Here is a 19,719-nt window from a genome sequence, read left to right as displayed (position 1 = left end):
GAACAAAATTCGACTAGCAAGCAGTTACTGCAGATTCCAGAGACGTTGTTTTTGCCAGATATAGAAAATTATTCTCTTTGTGTCCATATTCCAATTATTATTTCTTGTATTAATCTTTTATAAAAGTCTTTTTTTTATTCAGATTTTTTTTAATGCAGATTACTGTTGGTTTCCCATTCCAATGACAGATGAGGCCACATCCAACCTACTGGTGGTTGTTTATAGTGGTGTGGAGATGAAATGAAGTAAAAGTACTCTATGGCGGAAAATGACACAAATTCACAGACACTTCCAAACACTGACACACTCACACACACTGTACACAAACAACCACTTTAGAATTCACAGTTATTACTCTAACACAGCACAATTATAAAAAATTAAACATTTAAATATATATATATATATATATATATATATATATATATATATAACTCATCTGTTAATTCTGTTTTGGAAACACAACAGCTAGAAAATACGACTGACATAGAAGGAATATTAATTTAATGTGAGTATAAAAATTCTTCATGTAATCAGGATAATCTCCAGTCCTAACTTACTCTCCTCACATTCATTTTTCAGAAATAATTTTCTCTCTCTCAAAAATAAATACATTTTCAAAGTATTTCCTGTAAGTGACAGTACCAGTGACAATAAAGTACAGTGTGCACAAAAGAAAACATTCAGTTGTCAGGCCAGCAGCCCTCCACATTTACCCCGAGGATCTCCCCACAGAGAACAGAGTCCTTGTTGTGATAAAAGATCAAAATGACAAAAACAAAAGGGTCGATTGTCCACGTAGAAAACTGGACCAAATCCACATTTCAAGTCTGGCTCATTCAGCCAATTTGGCCAGTAAGAAGAAGAGCATCATTGGTACTGGGACTAATTCTCAAGCCTGTGATCACTTTTGAATGTGCTCTTGATGTTTAGCTCTATCATTCATCAAAAGGTGTTTGGAAAATCCTTAACAGTAACAAAAATTTTGAATCATTAAAACACAAAAACACACACACGCTCACTCACACAGCTTGCAGAGTGGTGAGGCTGCTAAGAGTGTCCTGGCACTGGTACGTCCTGCTGCTGGTGAGCAGGGGGCAGTGGTTGACTGTTTCCTGGTACAAGTGGTGCTGGTTGACCCTCGGCCACATGAACTCCTGGCTCTGCAATACAGAGTCACATGTCCACAAGGTGATGAGTTGTACCATCATTAAGCAGATGATGGAAGACTTGAGGAGTATCGGTTTGGTTTCTCTACTGGACAGGTAAAAGGATAATTTGGACACTTTTCCTATCTCTGTTTGGAGGTTGTTCTGCTGTGTTTTGGAAGAGTTATGATTTTAATCTACAGCCATGGCCATAAGTTTGGACACAAGTACCATGACGCTTGTGAATCTTAGAAAATACCACAAAATTGTCACTTGCAGTACTTTCACAACCGAATTGGGTAAGAATAACAAAATGACACCAAACTCTTTTGATGTTTTTTTTAAAATATGAAACTTAATATAGTTCTCAGGAGTTGTGTACTGTATTGTAAGTGACAATTTTGTGGTATTTTCTAAGATTCACAAGCGTCATGGTACTTGTGTCCAAACTTATGGCCATGGCTGTAATGTAGTTATTGTCAAATTCAGTGAGTATCTGCTCATGTCCTGCTAGTTGTTCGTACACAGCCTACTACTGAGCAAGATAAATAGGTGAGCGAGGTATGTTGAGCTTTAAGTCAAAGTTTTCTGTATCACAAAGTGGCTCTCTTTTAACCTGCTAGATCCCCAAGGTAACTGATGCTGCACTAGCCTAGCTTAGCTAGACTGTATTCCCGTTATAAGGGATATGTGTATTTGTAATACACAATATAAAGGCTGTCTGGTCCCCAGGCAAATGCTGCACAGCTAAGGACCTCAATGCTCACAAAAGATATGCTGATTAAATGATCCTTCTCTGGGTTCAATAGTGATATGTATCAACTGATCCACTCTTGGGTTTGCTATTGCTAACCTGCTCCAGATGAAGTAAAGTTTAGGATTTAAATCAGCAGGAAAAAGCTTCCTCCTTTGACCATTTCATTTCCTGACAATTACCTATGACTGCTACAGATCATCAGATGAGGGACTATGTAATATCTGCAAACCTGTTGAGCTGAAAGTTAGCAATCTAGCTAAATATTAACCATATTTCTCCCAAATTGCAAATTCCATCTTTAAGGAAAACAATATGCTTGTCATAGTTTATCCAGCTGAACATGTGAAAACTATTTTAGAATCTGTTTGGTGACTCTGGAGGCAAATTTTCAAAGTTTAAAGTTCACATCCACATGTTCAGCAGTATTAACCAGTTGGGTAGATTTCTACAATATGTACTTTTTTAGGCTCTTAACTCTAATGTTTAAATTAGCCCAATAAATTTGTATATAATGAATTTAAAAAGAAAGATGGGGGATTAATAAAAGAAAGTGAAAAAGAAAGAATGTCATAATTAAAGAAGGATCATTGATGATGGAATCACAGTTAATTTGGCCAGCTCTTAAAAAGGTTCAGGAGGCAGGGAGGAGCTAATGAAAGACGTATTACATCAAACTACTGCTTTCAACATGTTAGGAGCATAACTCATCGTAGGGACTGAAAATCAGGTGTGTGTTTCTTTAATAATCACATTCTTTTTCACTTTCTTTTGTTAATCCCCCATCAATTTTAAAGTGCAGCACTAAAATGTTCATTCCTTTAACAGACGGTTACAGTTAAAGTTCATTTCCTTTGTTAAATTAAATTAGACACTGAAGTGTTGTGCTTACGTTTTATGTCAGCTTCTGGGCTTTGAGCTTTAACCCTTTCCATTTCTTCCATTGCCTGAGCAGAGAAAGATGGACATAAGATGTTAAAACGTCACAAAACTAGAAACTTTGGAGATGTTAGAAGGAAGTAAATGTCAACATGACAATGACATGTTACACCTAAGATGATCAACAATCAGTTAAAATGTGGATAATGGTGTGGATTCCTTTATTTATTTGTGGCTCACATTTTTACCTGGTAAAATAAAGATCAATTAAATAAATAAAATAAATTTATAGTGCCAGTCAAGTGACTGCAGGCTATTAAAACAACAACAACAAAAACAACACATTTCTGATAATATTTCCACATATAAAAAAGTGATTCACCTGCTTCAGCCCCAACTTCTGAGCGTTAAGTTCTTCCTGTTTTTTTCAAGTTCCTCCCTCTGTTTCGCCAGCTCAGCTGACTTCTTGTTGATGTCGTTCTCCTCGTTGGCCAGCTGCTGTTCGTACTCTCTCAACTCTTCGTCGGTGTAAAATGGATTCTGATCCAAAGTCTGAGGAGGGAACACAGGCGTGTGACGTAGTGTGAAGGTCAGGGTGCGAGTGTAATTAATGTAATCAATAACAGGATAACAGTCTGATGTTAGGACAAAATAGCAGCTGTACAATTTTCTCAAGTGGTGAATAACTGGTCTTAAAATGTTAATATTTGATTAGGAAGACTCCAAAAGAATTGTTTAGTCTATTTGCAATTGATATGACTCTAAAGTTCAGCATTTTGCTCACTGCAGTGTCAATAGAACAGTTCTCCATCTGATGATTAATTGAATTTAATATTTATTTTTTAAAAAAACAAACAATAAAACTGAGGGAAATGTTTGACTAATCTTAAAGCTGCTGTCCGGAGTTTGAATCGCAGCGTCTCCCAAAACACTGGTGGTCCCACCCTCCGTCCCTCTGATTTCGCCCCTTTATTTGTGCACGCGTGCAGTACATGAGAGGGGTGCCCGGAGTGCTGCAGCATCTTGCCTGTTTTGCTGTTTTCCCCTCTTCTACATTTAGTACATTTAGTAAATAATAAAGGAATTACGTTAGAATGCTGTATTGAGTCTAACTTGTCCTAATACCAAAATAACATGAATCTGCTAGGACGAACGAGTAAAGTTTCAGTATGTGATTACACTCGTGTATCCCTCTCGATGACGTTTATCAAACTTAGTGCATTTACGCGTGTATATGTGTTACATTGTTTATTTATTTCTATCTAGAGTTCAGAATTGCATGACTCCTCTGACGAAGAGTATGTCCCAGATGCCCCAACATCTTCCTCCAGAGGTCGGGCATCTAAACGAAGGCGTCAGCCGGGCTATGGAGGCCGTGGTCGGGGAGCGACGCGAGCACCCCGAGCCAAAAAATGTCCTGCAGTCTCTTGGCCTGACAAGCCGTGGGATTGGTAACTTTTCTGGAAGTTGCTGATCCCTGATGCTCTCTCCTCCACATGCAAAACAAATGTGTGCGCGGTTGCGTAGTGCGTAGCTCGCCCACCTCTGCATTGCTTGCTGTGCGCGTAACCGTTGATTGACAGCATGACAAAGCTGAAGCTCGAACTTGATTGGTCGGCAGCGACCGGCGCTTTTTGGAATAACATGGGGGTCTATGAGAGGAAGGCGGAGCTCAGGAATAAATTTTCATATCGCATTATACTAACTTTATATTATAGTATCGAACTAGACTAACACATTTAAGCTTTGTTAAAAAATGATACATAAATTGAAAACAAACGGAAACTCCGGACAGCAGCTTTAACCTGGTGAACCTAGTCTTCAACAGAAGCTAAAACATTTTACCTCCCACTCATCTTTTTCATGGAACTCCTCCTTTTTAGTCGCCGCCATGAACTCGCTCAGTGACACAAGTCTGTCTTTATTGGTGTCCACCTAAAAACCAACACATAGAACAGTTTTAATCAACATCTTTACGATTATTGACTTGATATACACCCAAATGAAACCCTCAACTTTTCATTCAAAGCTCTGACTCTGTTTCTTACAAGGTCTGCACGATGTGAGGAAAATCAGTGATGTGCAACAATGTTCAATATTATGATGATGGTATATGACTTGCAATAAACACTGAAGCATATTCCTATGTCTTTTTGCTTTAAAGGCTACACTGCCAACATAGACCCGAAAAACATAACAGCCTATTCACACTGAATAAAGAAATTAAACAGGGTATTTCAAATGCTTTTATTAAACAAACTGCACATGAATAACCCACCAATTAAACAGAACATGAATTCAAAAACACATTTTGACTATAAGAAATATAATCTATCCCACTCCCTTTAAAATATTTTCTATTTAAACTATATAATACCATCCCTTGACATTTCCCTCTCCTTATTAAACTATGGTGCAAGTCAGGACCAAACTGGCAGCAGTTAATGTGAGGCTAGCTGACGGCCTAATGGGGCTCCATCTGATAGTTAAATGCTTGTGTGCTGTGTGTGAATGCATGATGCATGTAAATAAAAATATTTTTTTCAATTCAAGCCTTTTCCAGTGTGCATTGTGCATGTTCAAACTGAATAATGAGGAAACAACAATAATTTATTATTCAAGTGGCAACCTCTGCACAATTCTGCATACAATTTATCACACGAGTTTGTAAAACATCAAGTTAATCAATAATGATTCAGGCGATTGCTGACACAACACGGCTTATTTTTGCTCTGATTTATTGAAGAAATGACTGATGGAGTGGGCATTATAAGTGAAGGTCTTTAAACTCAGGAATTTTATCTTAGGCGCCAATGCTGCATTTTTGCAATGATATGAACATCCAAACTGCATAACTACTCCCCATTATACAGGAATGACAACTCGAACAAGAAACGCTCAGATCTAAACAATAATATCAATATCATTAGTCATATTACTTCTGAACAATTTGTTTAGTGTCAGTTTCTGTATCATTTGTAGGCATTTATTTCATGTTCAATATTTCATATTTTCATTTCTTAGGTGTAATATTTCAGCTTCATGTGTAACATTTCATCTTCATTTGCAGTATTTTTATTATATGTGCATTGATTTCATTTTTCAGGTGCAACATATTTCATTATTTCATTATCATGTGTGATATTACTTAGGTGCGATATTAGTTATTACTCAGTATCAGTGCCAGCATTTTTTTTCCTGTTCTGTTCTAGCCTCTTTTTTTTAGCTTACTTATTTTATTTTAATAATGTATTGAACTTGTGTATTATTGCTTTCTACTTTCTAGACATTGCATTTCTTCTGTTATGTCATTTGTTTTTCTGAGCAATACATGGCACAGGAATTTCCGTCGGGATTAGAAAAGTTTTATCTCATCTCATCCTATATATAGCATATTGTAATATTAAAAAGAACACTTCTTTTGGCAAGGAATGCCTCCATAAATTGTGGGGCCTGATGTATTGATAATAAACATGACATTTCTGTTCTGTTATCATATGATGGCTCACCTCGTTCAAGACATGCTCTCTCATTCGCAGTCTCTCTTCCTCCATCTCAATCATGTCATCCTCTTCATTTTCAGGGTTGTACACCTTCTCCAGCTTGAAGAAACACACAAATTTTACCTCGAGGGCTTATAATGACATTGTCCTAAAACATGCACAACCAAAGTAGGAAAAAAAATCTAACAAATAAACGTACCTCTTTAGTGAAAAGAGCTTCAAGCTCACTCTCATCAAAGAAGCCGTCTCCATTGCTGTCTGCAAAGAGGACATACATGATCAATGTACACAATGTGTCTACTTATATGGAACTGATGTGCAGCACAGATCATTTGAACATTTGTTAAACACCACAGTCAACAAAGAGCCCTTTATAACTTTTTTCTGTTTAGATGTAGAATCGTATCTCAATGCCTGATTCAGATCTCGTCATGTATTAAAGAGACACGACAGAGAAAATGCCTGAATTCTACAGTCGTTCCTGGATCTTGAGAGACACATATGGTCTGAGGTTACCGTGCATTTTGAAGAAGGTTTTGGTATCAAAGTCTTCTGGATCCAAACCGTCTGTCTCCTGCCACACCTCTTTCAGCTGGTCCTCACTGCCCTACACACACACACACACACACACACACACACACACACACACACACACACACACACACACACACACACACACACACACACACACACACACACACACACACACACACACACATGTTTGTACTTCTATCTTAGTGAGGACATCCATAGGCGTAATGCATTTCCTAGAGCCTTACCCTAACCTTAACCATCACAACTGATTGCCTAAACTTAATCCTTACCCTAACCCTAACCAAACCTCAATTCATACCTGTTCTCTAAAAACAAGTCTTCACCCTCAAACATGGCTGTTTCAAAGTGAGGACCGGCCAAAATGTCCTCACTTTGTAAAAATCTCCTCACTTTGATAGTTAAATGCAGAAAATGGTACTCACCATGTAGCAAGTACAAGAACACACACACACACACACACACACACACACACACACACACACACACACACACACACACACACACACACACACACACACACACACACACACACACACACACACACACACACACACACACACACACACACACACACACACAGTGTTGAGATTTCTGTTCAGTAGACTGTTGCTCATAAAAATCTGCCATGTTTCCCATATAGTGTCATAATAATGTAAGAAATAACTGAGAATTCTTCTTAATGCTACTGCACTAAGTGACTTGCAGTCCAGCAGGTGTCTTACAGGGTGGTTAACTTTGGGATGGTCGGCGTGTTTCTTCTTCATCTCCTCGTAGTGCTGCTCTTCCTTCTTGCGATCCTCCTCGTTCATTTTCTTCAGGCGTTCCCTCCTCTCATGCTCCTTCATCATCTCGTACTTCTTGAACTCATCATGGCGGTCTTTGTCATAGTTCTCCAAGTCATTAGTCGCCTACAGACAGAAACAAAAGTTAAGAATGGGGACTCACGTTTGGATTGTACTAATTGGTCCACCAGACTGGAACTCACTGATTCTGTCCAGTATGTGGTCTTGTCCCATAGAAGATTAAACTCAAGAGGCATTGTATGTCTCAGGCAGGTCGTGGATCAGTTAAAATAATGCATCTTGTGTTTGGCTCATGCAGTGCAAATGCAATTTCACTGATACGCTTACAAGGTCTAAGGGGAGCTGGCCAAGTACTAACGTACCTCTGATCTGCCCTGTGTAGTCTGTGAGCCACAGTAATGTCTTTAGCAGTAAAAGTGAGTAAACACCACAAAGTTTATCTTGGATTTCAACAAAGAATTTGTCGCAGCGCTGTTTATGGAATCTAAAACCTGTTGCCTGCATTTGTAGGGCTGAAGCATAACTGTAGGCCGACTAGATGGGTACCCTCTTTTATTGAATGATATAAGACACTTTGCTGGTACTGGGTTTAACCGCCTTTTGCCTTCAGAGCTGCCTTAATTCTTTGTGGCAGAGATTCACCTATATGTTTGAAACATTTGGTCCACATTGACACAACAGCAGCACACAGCTGATGCATATTTGTTGGCCGCACCTTCATGACTTATTTCTACCACATCTCAAAGGTGCTCTATGGGACTGAGATCTGGTGACTGTAGAGGCCATTAGAACACAGTGAACTTATCGTTGTGTTCAAGAAACAAGCGTGGGATATGAGCTTTGTGGCATCGAAGGTCATCCTGCTGAAAGTAGCCATTAGAAGATGGGTACACTGTGCTCATAAAGCCACAGACAATAAAACTCAGGCAGGCTGTGATGTTTAAATGATGCTCAACCGGTAAACATGATTGCTCCAGCATCACCAGCTAGACTGTTGTTACAAAGGCAGGATGGATGCTTTCATGTTATTTACGCCCTGTGACCTCAGTTTCCTGTTCTTAGACAACAGGAGTGAGACCTGGTGTGTTCTTCTGCTGCTGTAGCCCATCTGCTTTAAGGTTTCATAGATGATTTCCTGCATAGCTTTGTTTGTAATGTGAGGTTATTTGAATTGCTTCTGTCTTAGTATCAGCTTAAACCAGTCCAGCCTTTCTGACCTCTGCCATCAACAAGGCATTTTCACCTAGAAAACCGATGGGTTTTCTTTTTCCTGACTACTCTCTGATATGGTTGTGTGTAAAAATTCAAGTAGATTAGCAGTTCTGAAATACTCAAACCAGATACTCTGGCACCAACAACCATGCCAGGTTAAAAGTTAATTAAATCCTATTTCTTTATTATTCTGATGCTTGGCTTAAACTGCAGTAGATGTGTTCGGTTTTTGCCACATGATCGACTCATAACATATTTGCTTTAACAAGAAGCTGAACAGGTGTACACAATAAAGTGAGTGTATATTTGATTGTCCTAAAGTGCAAAAGCTCTGACAAAACTTAAATCTGCCAATCTGAAACTGCCAAACTATTTTGGACTAGGAACTTGAAGGTAATTCTTCATCCCATAGCCCTGTAGGTGCTCATCTGGTACACTGTTTGAGTGTGTCGATGGCAGTTGATAGTTAAACGTCAAGCCGAGGTCTCACAGATGAAGCAAACACTCATTTATTGCTTGAGTTCCCAAGGAATCCCAAGACATGAACAGTATATAAATTCCACTATGGAAAACTAAAAGCTACACAAAATACTGTCATAATTTACGTGTACTTGATGGTACACTTCACTATATAAACAGAGAGACATGCAAACCCTGTTTGAAGTGACTTCCCCATTATTTCTTCTAACTTCATAGGACACATGTGGCTCTCTCAAAACTGATGAATTAACCTCTAGCAAGCCCAAACCTCTACAGTAAGGGACATAAAGCTGCAGATGTCTCCAACTTATACAGTCTAAAATCGAAAAAAGGCCAGACTAGCTAAAAGAGTAGACATACGAGCCGTCCTGAGAAGCAAATTTTATTGTTTGACCCCTGTAATTCTCTATGGGCTAATCCATATAAATTATACCCATGACTTAACCCCAGGTGTTTTATACTGATTATAGGTGTGAGTGTGATGCAGTTACATGTCAATAACAGTTGTACAATCTCTACAAACAGTGCATAACGAGCTTGGTCAGTAAACAGACATGTGCGTGTGCATGTGCATGTACCGATTTGATAAGGCGGTCCAGGTCCTCCACCTCAAAAGTGTCTGGGTTCATGTGGTTGAGGTGCTCAAACTGTTTCAGCAAGGCCTGGCGGTCAACTGTGTGGCCTTCAAGAAAGAGAGTACTTAGAATGAGAGTTTTGCAGTAGTTCTTCAGTTATTTTTGATAGTACTCACTAAAAACTTAAAGTGAGTGATTGCATTAGTCACTAGATGAACTCAGTGGTTCCTCTTTATCATGAGTTTCACACAGTCATGCTTCACCAAGTCATTTAAACTTAAGATCAAAGTTGGTTTGGAGAAGACGTAAATAAGATTTTTAAAGTAAAAATGTATTTCTGCTTTTAAAAGGTAGAGCTGTTACTTCAGCCTGAAATTTTGTAAACCAACTTGTGTTAATAGCAATGTACTCTTAATCTATTTCACCTAAGTTTCCTGAAGTAGTTCCCCCTCGTGAGCAGAAGTCACTGTTTTTTGAAGTATACAGAGTTTTACATCATGTTCCGCTGTCACCGAGCCACATCCTACATTCGATGATGACCCAACTGCTAACTTGTATTATAGAACTTGTTGTGCAACTTCAAGAGGCACAGGTTTGTCAGCGACACATCAGTAAAAAACTCACCATTCCCGTCCTGGATGTCATGTTTGGCTTTGATGAGCATCCGCAGCCTGTTCATCTCCTCCCTCTTCAGCTCATCCAGCTTAGTCCGAAAATTGTGGTGAACAAAGTCCAGCTCTTTGGAAAGTTTACCTTGCTGTGAGCAGAGTCAACGAAAAAAAAGTTCAATTAAAAGTGCTCAAGTGAATAAACAGCTTACGAAATAACAGACTGTTTAGTGAATCTCCACCTTGATGTCATCCATATCGGCATTTTTGAGCTTTTCTTTAAAGTGAGGATCTTTCTCGAGGTATTCAATTACTTCCCTGAGGTAGCGATCGTAGTGCAGTCCAGTGTCCTGAAAAATATATCACATATAAAATATATCCTGAACAATTTGAACTACTGGCACTGGACTGAAAGGTCCAATGTGTCAGATTTAGCAAAACATGATTACACACAAATTAACAGAACTATAAATATTAGATTTCATTTACACAAATAAATCCCCCTAAATCCTACAGGGTGTCCCTAAAGTCTGGACACATAGGCAAAAATACGTATTTTCAAGAAATTTAATTTTTAACAATATTTTAGTTAATATATTATTTTTTCAGATATTGGATTTGATACATACATTTGAAAATTATTCTAATACATATTCAATATTATGGCCATATGTAATCTGTGGATGCAAAAATAATTATAGTTAATGGGATTTCCTATGTGTCCAGACAGCTCTACTTTCAGCCATTTACTGTCAAGCAGATAAAGATTCTATAAGAGAAAGCCCTGCCTGCCAACTGGTTTCCTTGTTTGGAAACCTCTGAGGTATTTGGTGTAATTAACTATAAGATCCACATTTGAGTGTGATATCTCTGTGTTTGTTAGTGTCTCACAGCACTTTGGGGGAACTCACAGCACTCTGGGGGGGCCCCAGGTCTTCCTCTTTGGGCTTTTCTTTGGCCTTTTCCACACTGATAGGCACTGACTGGATACAAAGCCACAAACTGAGTAGAACCAGGCCACAACGGGCCAAAGCTTTACTCCTCACCATCTGGTTGGGTAGGGCCTATATGAAACAGACGAGCCAAAAAAAAAAAAAGTAAGTTACTAGGATACATTACAATTTTCTGCCTAAATGAACAATGATGCATCACGGTGCCAGTATTCAGTGTGTGGAGGCAAGGCAGCTCCAGCAGGTGTTTTATCTCTAGAAAAGACAACACTCTCAGTTTATCAGGCATCGCTACAAGGGTACAAGCTGCACCTTCACCTGGAGTCAAAATGGAAAAGAAGCTAAGCAAGTCATTCTTAATCCTACAAGCATCTCAACCACAAGTAAAACAGTGTGCAGCACACGTGTTTGGAGGATAAAGACATATGGAAGACAGAGCAGCACTTCAGCCTTAAGAACTTAGTAGTTGTGAACCTGTAGCTCACAATGAATGACGAACACACAGAATGACAAGTGTGTGATTCAAACAGCAGGTGGTTTCGTGAGGATTTTGGGTTGAGGATGGAAGCTAATTCATTATCAGACAGAAGTGACAAAACAAGCCGCTTTATATTTAGTTATTTGCGTTATTAAATTACAGTTTGTGTAAAATAACAGTTACTAGTAAAGTGGTGCTTACTTTGAGTTCCTCTTCTTATTCCTCACCGAGTTTTCACCGCTGACTGCTCCTCAAAGGTCCTGAGCTTCACCGGGGCTTGTTTACAGCTGTCATCTGTCTCACCACCAGTACAAGCCTCTAGTCCTGTGGCCACAACCTACAGGAAAAAAGGCTGTGTTCACCATGGCAACGTCCCGCCTCTGGCCGCTCTGATTGGATAGAGAAAGTACACTTTCTTTACAAAACAGTCGCGTTGAGAGCTGATTGGACGGTACAGCTGTCAGTCAAATCGTATCAGCCTCAGCCCGTGGCTTAAGGTGCGTTGAGCCAAAACTGTACGTGGCGTTCAGTCAACCAGACGAGGGCGGAGTTAGCGTAAGAAAGAGCAACATCACTCACAGTTTTGACTGGATTACTCATATTTAATCATATTTCTGCACACTACAGCACAGGGCCGTGCAGTAATTGTATTCTAATGAAAATAGAATGGAAAAATAGTGGAGGATGCACCTGATCTAACAATACTGGTAAACAGAGATGCAGTCAAAATAGAACAGATTTTAAATATTATTAATTCAATTGTTTTTTTTATATTTTAACTTCTTACATTTTCTACTATATACACTTGTGCAGCCTGGTTACAGGGTTGCACAACAGTATAACGTAAATGAAGGACTAACATGGGTAGAGAAAGCATTTAGATCTTGTTTGAAGCTAAAACTGCCATAACAGCGTAACAATACAAAAAGTAAAACTCCTCTATTTAAAATTTAGACAAGTAAAAAAATACAGCTAATGTAAGCCACAACTGCTTGCATTACAGTGTAAGATGCATTTTCATGTAACTACTAACAGATAATGTAAGATAAAATAAGATAAACTTTTTTTGATCCTTCACCAGGGATTTTCACAACCAACTAGTGACTGTATCTGTTAAATACATTTAAAGTAACAATAATTAAAATGTTATGACCTCTAAAGTTTAAAGAGGCTGTAAATAGAAATAAAGAAGTCAAGTATTCAAAAATTGAACTTAATTAGCTTACAGTGTCTATAAAACAGCGTTAAACCCCATAAACATTCTTTCTTGTTAAAGCTTTTCAGCACATTTACTCATGGTCAGTTTGATTGCATTTTTTGGACAAGAATTTTCTTAAATAATAAAAAAAAACTTTTCATGTCAAAGCGAACATGGATTTCTACAAAGTGACCAAAGTGCTGTCAATTAATGATTCACCTAATTCAACACAGATGCAGCCAACTGTCGGTCAAAGACACACAGTTAGTGCAGCACAGAACATCTGACTGCAGTAAATGTATGTCAGTGATTGTGATGTACTGGGTTCTTCACCAGTCAAAGCTTTATGGCAGAGTAGCAAAGAGAAAGCCACTGTAGAAAAAATCTCATATTACACAAATCAGTCATAACATTATGACCATCTGTCTAATATTGTGTGTTGGTCCCCCTTTTGCTGTCAAAACAGCCCTGACTTGTCGAGGTATGGACTTCACTAGACCTCTGAAAGTGTGCTGTGGTATCTGACACCAAGATGTCAGCAGCAGAGCCTTTAAGTCCTAGAAGATGGGAGGAGGGGCGTCAATGGATTGGACTTGTTTTTCCACCACATCCCACAAATGTTTGATTGGATTGAGATCTGAGGAAGTTGGAGGCCAAATCAGCACTTCAAACTTGTTGTTGTGCTCCTCACACCATTCCTGAACCATTTTTCTTTGTGGCATGGCACATTATCCTGCTGAAAGAGGCCAAAGCCATCAGGGAGTACCGTTTCCTTGAAACAGTGCACATAGTCTCCAACAATGCTTAGGTAGGTGGTAGGTGTCAAAACAACATCCACATGGATGGTAGGACCCAAGGTTTCCCAGAAGAACATTGCCCAAAGCATCACACTGACTCCACCGGCTTGCCTTCTTTCCATAGTACATCTTGGTGCCATGTGGTCTCAAGATAAGTGACCCACATGCAACCGGCCATCCAGTGGATGTAAACGAAAACATGACTAATCAGACCAGGCCACCTTCTTCCATTGTTCTGTGGTCCAGTTCTGATACTCACGTGCCCATTGTTGGCACTTTCGGTGGTGTATCATGGACATCCTGACTATCTGCAGCTATGCGGCCCCATATGCAACAAACTGCAATGCTCTGTGTATTCTGACACCTTTCTGTCAGAACCAGCATTAACTTCTTCAGCAATATGAGCAACAGTAGTTTGTCTGTTGGATCAGACCACACGGGCAGCCTTTGCTCCCCACATGCATCAGTGAGCCTTAGCCGCCCATCACCCTGTCATTGGTTCCTTCATAGGACCATTTTTGATAGATTCTGACCACTGCAGACCAGGAACACCCCACAAGAGCTGTAGTTTTGGAGATGCTCTGACCCAGTCATCTAGTCATTGCAATTTGGTCATTTTCAAACTTGTCTGAATCCTTACACTTGCCCATTTCTCTTGCTTCTAACACATAAACTTTGAGGACAAAGCGTTATCATAATGTGTATATAAAATATATATCCAAACCATTAGCACGTGCCATGACGAAGAGATAATTAGTGTTATTCACTTCACCTGTCAGTAGTCACAATGTTATGCCTGATTGGTGTACAAAACTAGTTAAAAGTTTGGACACATTTTCTCATTCATTTGAATGAGCTGCTGTGTCCAAACTTTTGACTGGTGTTGTCCGGACTGTGGTTCACCATAAGGCCTGTTGGAGCCTCTGAAGTAAAGCGAAACATTTTATGGATTGTTTGATTTGATGAGACCAAAATTTACTATTTTAGCCAATAGACTAGACCATAATTCCACCTTGAGCAGTTTTACAAATAAGTATATAGTAAAATTGCAGTGTCCAGATGGGCAAAGCTTACTGAAATCTATCCATACAGACTCAGTGCTATAATTGCAACCAAAGGTGCATCTGCTAAATACTGACGTCAAGGAGGGGAATATTATGCAGTGGCTTATTATTTATTTTATCTTTTAGATAATTTATTTTGTAGAAATCTGTATCTGTTGCATTTTTTTGTAAGTTCTTGTCAAAACATCCAACTTATATTCATCAAGATTCAATGTTAAAAAGCAGTTAAAGGGAAAACTCCTAAGAGGGGTTAATACATTTTTAAAGGCATTGTAATTGAATGAAATTGCTGAGCGTTAAACTAAAATAGACAAAACAGTATAATCTATAAGCAATTTGAATGAACATTGCAGTAACTGTGTAAATGAAAAACTGCATTTGTGTTCGGTGAGTAATAGAGTTGTTGTATACTCATTGATTTTCTGGCTGCACAGTGGAGTAGTGGTTAGCATTGTTACCTTGCAGCTAGAAGATCCCAATTTGCGTTCCGGCCTTCCCGGGATCTTTCTGCATGGAGTTGGCATGTTCTCCCTGTGCATGCGTGGGTTTTATCCGGGTACTCCTGCTTCCTCCCACAGTCCAAAAACATGTAGTGGTAAACTGATTTTTTGTAAATTGCCTGTAGGTGTGAATGTGAGTGTGATTGTTTGTCTGTACATGTAGCCCTGCGATAAACTGCTGACCTGTCCAGGGTGTCCCTTGCCTTTGCCCCAAGTCAGCTGGGATAGACTCCAGCCCCTAATGAGGATTAAGAGGTGTACAGATAATGGTGATGATAATGATTGTTTTTCATTTTTTGGACATGGACATGTACATTTTTTTCATATATTGACTAGCAATGTGGTCAGTAAGTGTACCTCTTAAATACATGGTATTTCCTAATGAAATGTAATGGAGTTTGAAGTTTAAAGTACATAAAGAATTAGTAAATTAATGTATTCCAAAATAGTTCCAAAGTAGCTCACAGCACTTAAGTAAATGTATATAATTATATCAATTACAACATATATACATGTTAATTGTATATGAAATTTACATGAATGTTGCTATAATCATGTCAATAAAATACTGTTTGTATACAGTGCATAGCAGCATTTTAGTATACTGATTTTTCTATTACTTTTTAGTAGTTTAAGTAAAGCATTCCAAAAATAATAACTGCAAACCAACAAAATGTATGATCTATCTATCTATCTATCTATCTATCTATCTATCTATCTATCTATCTATCTATCTATCTATCTATCTATCTATCTATCTATCTATCTATCTAGATATCAAACCAAGTTAGGTCAAAATTCTCTGTTAAATAGGCAGAAATCAGCATCATTTTATTGAGGAGTTATAATGTTGTTACGCTGTATATAACTATTGCTCATCCGTCACAGTTGACACCGTGATTTATGGGGACACCGGCCGCTGTGCTCCACACGGCGGCGCTGCTCTCCCGGTGACCCGACCTCAAATGCATCCATCCGAGCAGGAACATTATCCAACTGTGTCCAACCAAACCTCCAGCAACCACCTCAGCAGGAACTGACGTCTCCTCTGTGCAAGTGGATGGAAAAATGCAGCTGCAGGAAAAATGGCTCCAAACACCGCACCGCTGAAAGGTGAGGAGTAAGCCGTTTTACAGTGCTTGTCTGAGGGTAAAAGTTTCAGCTCGGAGTCGCCTGAAATCCGCTGTTGTGGCTTCGTCGTTCCCCAGCGTTTCCCGTTTGAGAAAAGCTGCGCTTCTTCCTTGTTGTGGGTAGTTGGCAGGACCAGAGCAGTTGTCTGGGTACTTTTAAATTATTAAATCAGTGTCCTACCAAGTAGTGAGCAGCCGTGTAAATTATCGTTGTTGAGCTGAATTTAGTCGGTTTAATGTTTGTGTGAACGGTACGTTCGCTTATTGTGTGTTCAGTTTTAGCAGGTTTAGCGGCTAACTTAGCATCCAACAAAGTTAAAGTTCCAAAAACCCGCTCTTGGAGTATTAAGAAGAGACATTTCATCGGCCTAGCTGGGTTAATTTGCAACTTTCTTACTTGTACTTGTTATAAGTCACTGATATCTCGTATTAAGAACAGTAAAGCTTTTATTTTAAAATGCGTAAAGTGTAAAAACAGCAAACGTTAATTACTTATTGACAATACACATCACTTGGTATCAGGTGAGCATCAGCCGAGGGGTTAGCTAGCTAGCTGGGCTGAGTATAAATAATGTGTTCTGAAGGCTAAAAAGCTTATTTTTCAGCGTTAGTTGATTGTGTTATGACAAACATGCTTCCATCGATTGTATTCCTATAGTCTTCCATATTTATTTTTTTTAACAAAAAATACAATATGGGCTGAGAACAAGATTGAAGTTAGTTAGCATCACTTATGATCAAATGAAACATTGTGTTCTCCCAACAGTTAATCCAGGAAAAGTGGAGGTTTTCAGACAGCATTAACATTGTGGAGTCTGAATATCAACCTTGAGTCCTCCTTAGAATAAAGCTAACCAGAGAAGACACTCTGTTCTGAACACTGTAAGAATACAATCTGAACAGGAACTGAATATGAGCAGTAATTGCATGTTCTGCTGCTCGTCTGTCAATGTGCAATCCAGTGTTCAACTAAAGGTCTTATATTTTAAAAGATGGGATAAATCTGGGCCTTTTATTGTTTTGTGTGCATTTGTGAATGCAGATGCAGGATTCAGTAGTTATAAGAGTAAGCACAGTTTTGCATCTGTACAGTTTATTTGGTCAGATTGAGGCCAAGTGGGCAACATTGGACATTTTGGCTCTCTGGTGCTCCAACATGCTCCTGTTAGTCATTTATTTCCCTTTCCAGATAGTGTTTTAGGAGACAACCTGGCCTTTTCTTGAGCCACCAAACACAACTTACACATCTATATTTAGGACCTGGTTACTTATTTTCCTTTGTAAAGATGTTTTGCTGTACTTTGATCAGCTGCTCTGTGTTTTGCTAACTTGTGTACTTTTGCACAGTTGTTATGAAAAAATAAACTGTCTCTCATTTTCATTAGGTGTGAACTCAAAATATGAGTGCAACCTTAGGCCACACTTTGCAGCCAAGCATTGTTCAAACCATTCAAACAATATTATAAACTCTGCAGGATGTTCTAAAGTTTCAGAAGATAACAATGTGTGTAAAGTTGTGTTCATAGATGTTATGAATATACTTATATTGCGGAGACTTTTATATCTTTGATGAACAGATTCAGCCCTATCAGGACCGTCAGTGGATACACAAGCTTATTAAGAATTTCCACAGTATAATACTGCACGATAAAGATACTTAAAGGAGAAGTGAAAGTAAATTGTATGTGTAGGGTTTAAAAATATGATGGTCGTTTTGTCAAACCATCATGCAAAAAAGATCAGAGAATTCTCCACACTCTTGTGCGATTCCATTAATGGTGACTTTTATATCCATAAACCTTTTCACTTAAGTAAGAATTTTCATTTTAGGTGCGTGGCTAGGGCAGTTTCTATCTTCTGAACACTTTGACAGTGCTATGGTTATGCTCAAATGTTGAATTGAGGATTTAGAGGCCGGAGGATCAGACATTTTTCTTTTCTTGTGTGTCTGGTCTTGCCATATATGAACTGTAACATATGGCTATGTTGATTCAGGATCAGTCTTGTTGAATCTCCTCAGTTAAAGGTTCTGAATCTGCCTTGAATTGGAATCAAATTGCCCAATCTGCAATAATCTATTGTGCAGAATAGTTGAGAAAACCAAGACTAAAGCCAATTTCAATCATATTAGCACTTTCTCAAATTAACTCAATGTTTACGTCGAGAATAAGGAAGTAGCTACTGTTGAGTGCTCAGTGCTCTGACTTTTGGCAGTTAAAGGACGCTCACCCTTTGATTTCTATCCTTATAAGCAGGCAGTTTAAATGCAAAGCCGCAATCTGTCAGAGCATGCATTCTTGCTGGGTGCAAAAATCAGTAATGCACAGATCTTTTGTGAGAGCGCATGACATTTCTTCAGACAATTTAGCCATCCAATGACAGCATGCACCCAAGGATGATGACTTTCTGTCTGCATTTAGTTTCCCCAAGCAGTGTTCTTGGCAAAGTTGGCTCTAAGCTCTCCGAGTAAAATGCTTAATGAATGCAGCCACATTGTCGCTGCCCGCTGGTGTTCGCACAGCTGATAAGACAATCTTGGGCCGTGATGCTAACATAATGCTAACAGAATGAAAGAAAGCCAGAGGAAGAGAGAGAGAGAGACCCGTTGGACTGTTTAGCATGCCAAATTCCTCAGCTGCACAATAGTGTTAGGCTAGCCTGAGCCCCAGCACAGCCAGTCTTCACCACAATGGGAGGGGAAGCTCAGGAGAGGCCGGTGACGCCTGGGGAGAGAAGGAACTCACTCAACCCTGGGGCTGTGATCGTCCGATGAATGGTTGCTTTGAGTAGGCGCTGTGTCATTTTAGGATCACAAAACACTCTTTGCAGCAATGTTTTTCTCATGTCATAGACGTGGGATACGATTCCTGTTGTTGTAAGCTAACCATGAATAGTTTTGATTATCAAGAATGGAGATTGTATGGTTAAAAACAAGTAGTATGATGATGAGGTCATTATGCGCGTCTTTCATGTATTTTTCATAGTTTATAAAGAAAATGATTAAGTGATTAGTAGAAAAAAATAATTGAGAGATTAATCATTTAAGAAAATAAATTAGCTTCTGTCTTGCACAGTGGCACCCAGA

General features: G+C 39.0%; 2 protein-coding genes across 2 annotated transcripts in view; one reads left to right on the top strand and one right to left on the bottom strand.

The window, feature by feature from the left end:
- Positions 1 to 487: 487 nt before the first annotated feature.
- Positions 488 to 12,289, bottom strand: LOC110956877 (nucleobindin-2). Its single transcript, XM_051951727.1, is given in 14 exon segments — positions 488 to 1,163; positions 2,795 to 2,849; positions 3,164 to 3,204; positions 3,207 to 3,333; positions 4,627 to 4,716; positions 6,291 to 6,383; positions 6,484 to 6,542; positions 6,801 to 6,891; positions 7,562 to 7,747; positions 9,913 to 10,016; positions 10,534 to 10,666; positions 10,760 to 10,867; positions 11,429 to 11,581; positions 12,147 to 12,289. Coding segments are annotated over 13 exon segments (1,338 nt in total). The 5' UTR covers positions 11,567 to 11,581; positions 12,147 to 12,289; the 3' UTR covers positions 488 to 1,050.
- A 4,186-nt stretch (positions 12,290 to 16,475) lies between these two features.
- The window catches only part of pik3c2a (phosphatidylinositol-4-phosphate 3-kinase, catalytic subunit type 2 alpha), a 51,222-nt gene continuing 47,978 nt past the window's right edge, over positions 16,476 to 19,719 (top strand). Inside the window, exon 1 of the mRNA XM_022202621.2 lies at positions 16,476 to 16,617. The gene's annotated coding sequence lies outside the window, so the exon portion shown is untranslated. The remainder of the gene's footprint in view (positions 16,618 to 19,719) is intronic.

The sequence above is a fragment of the Acanthochromis polyacanthus genome, chromosome 8 (assembly GCF_021347895.1).
Source record: "Acanthochromis polyacanthus isolate Apoly-LR-REF ecotype Palm Island chromosome 8, KAUST_Apoly_ChrSc, whole genome shotgun sequence".
Lineage (NCBI taxonomy): Eukaryota > Metazoa > Chordata > Actinopteri > Pomacentridae > Acanthochromis > Acanthochromis polyacanthus.
The sequence above is the reverse complement of the archived record's forward strand: the minus strand, read 5'-3'. Positions and strand labels throughout refer to the sequence as shown.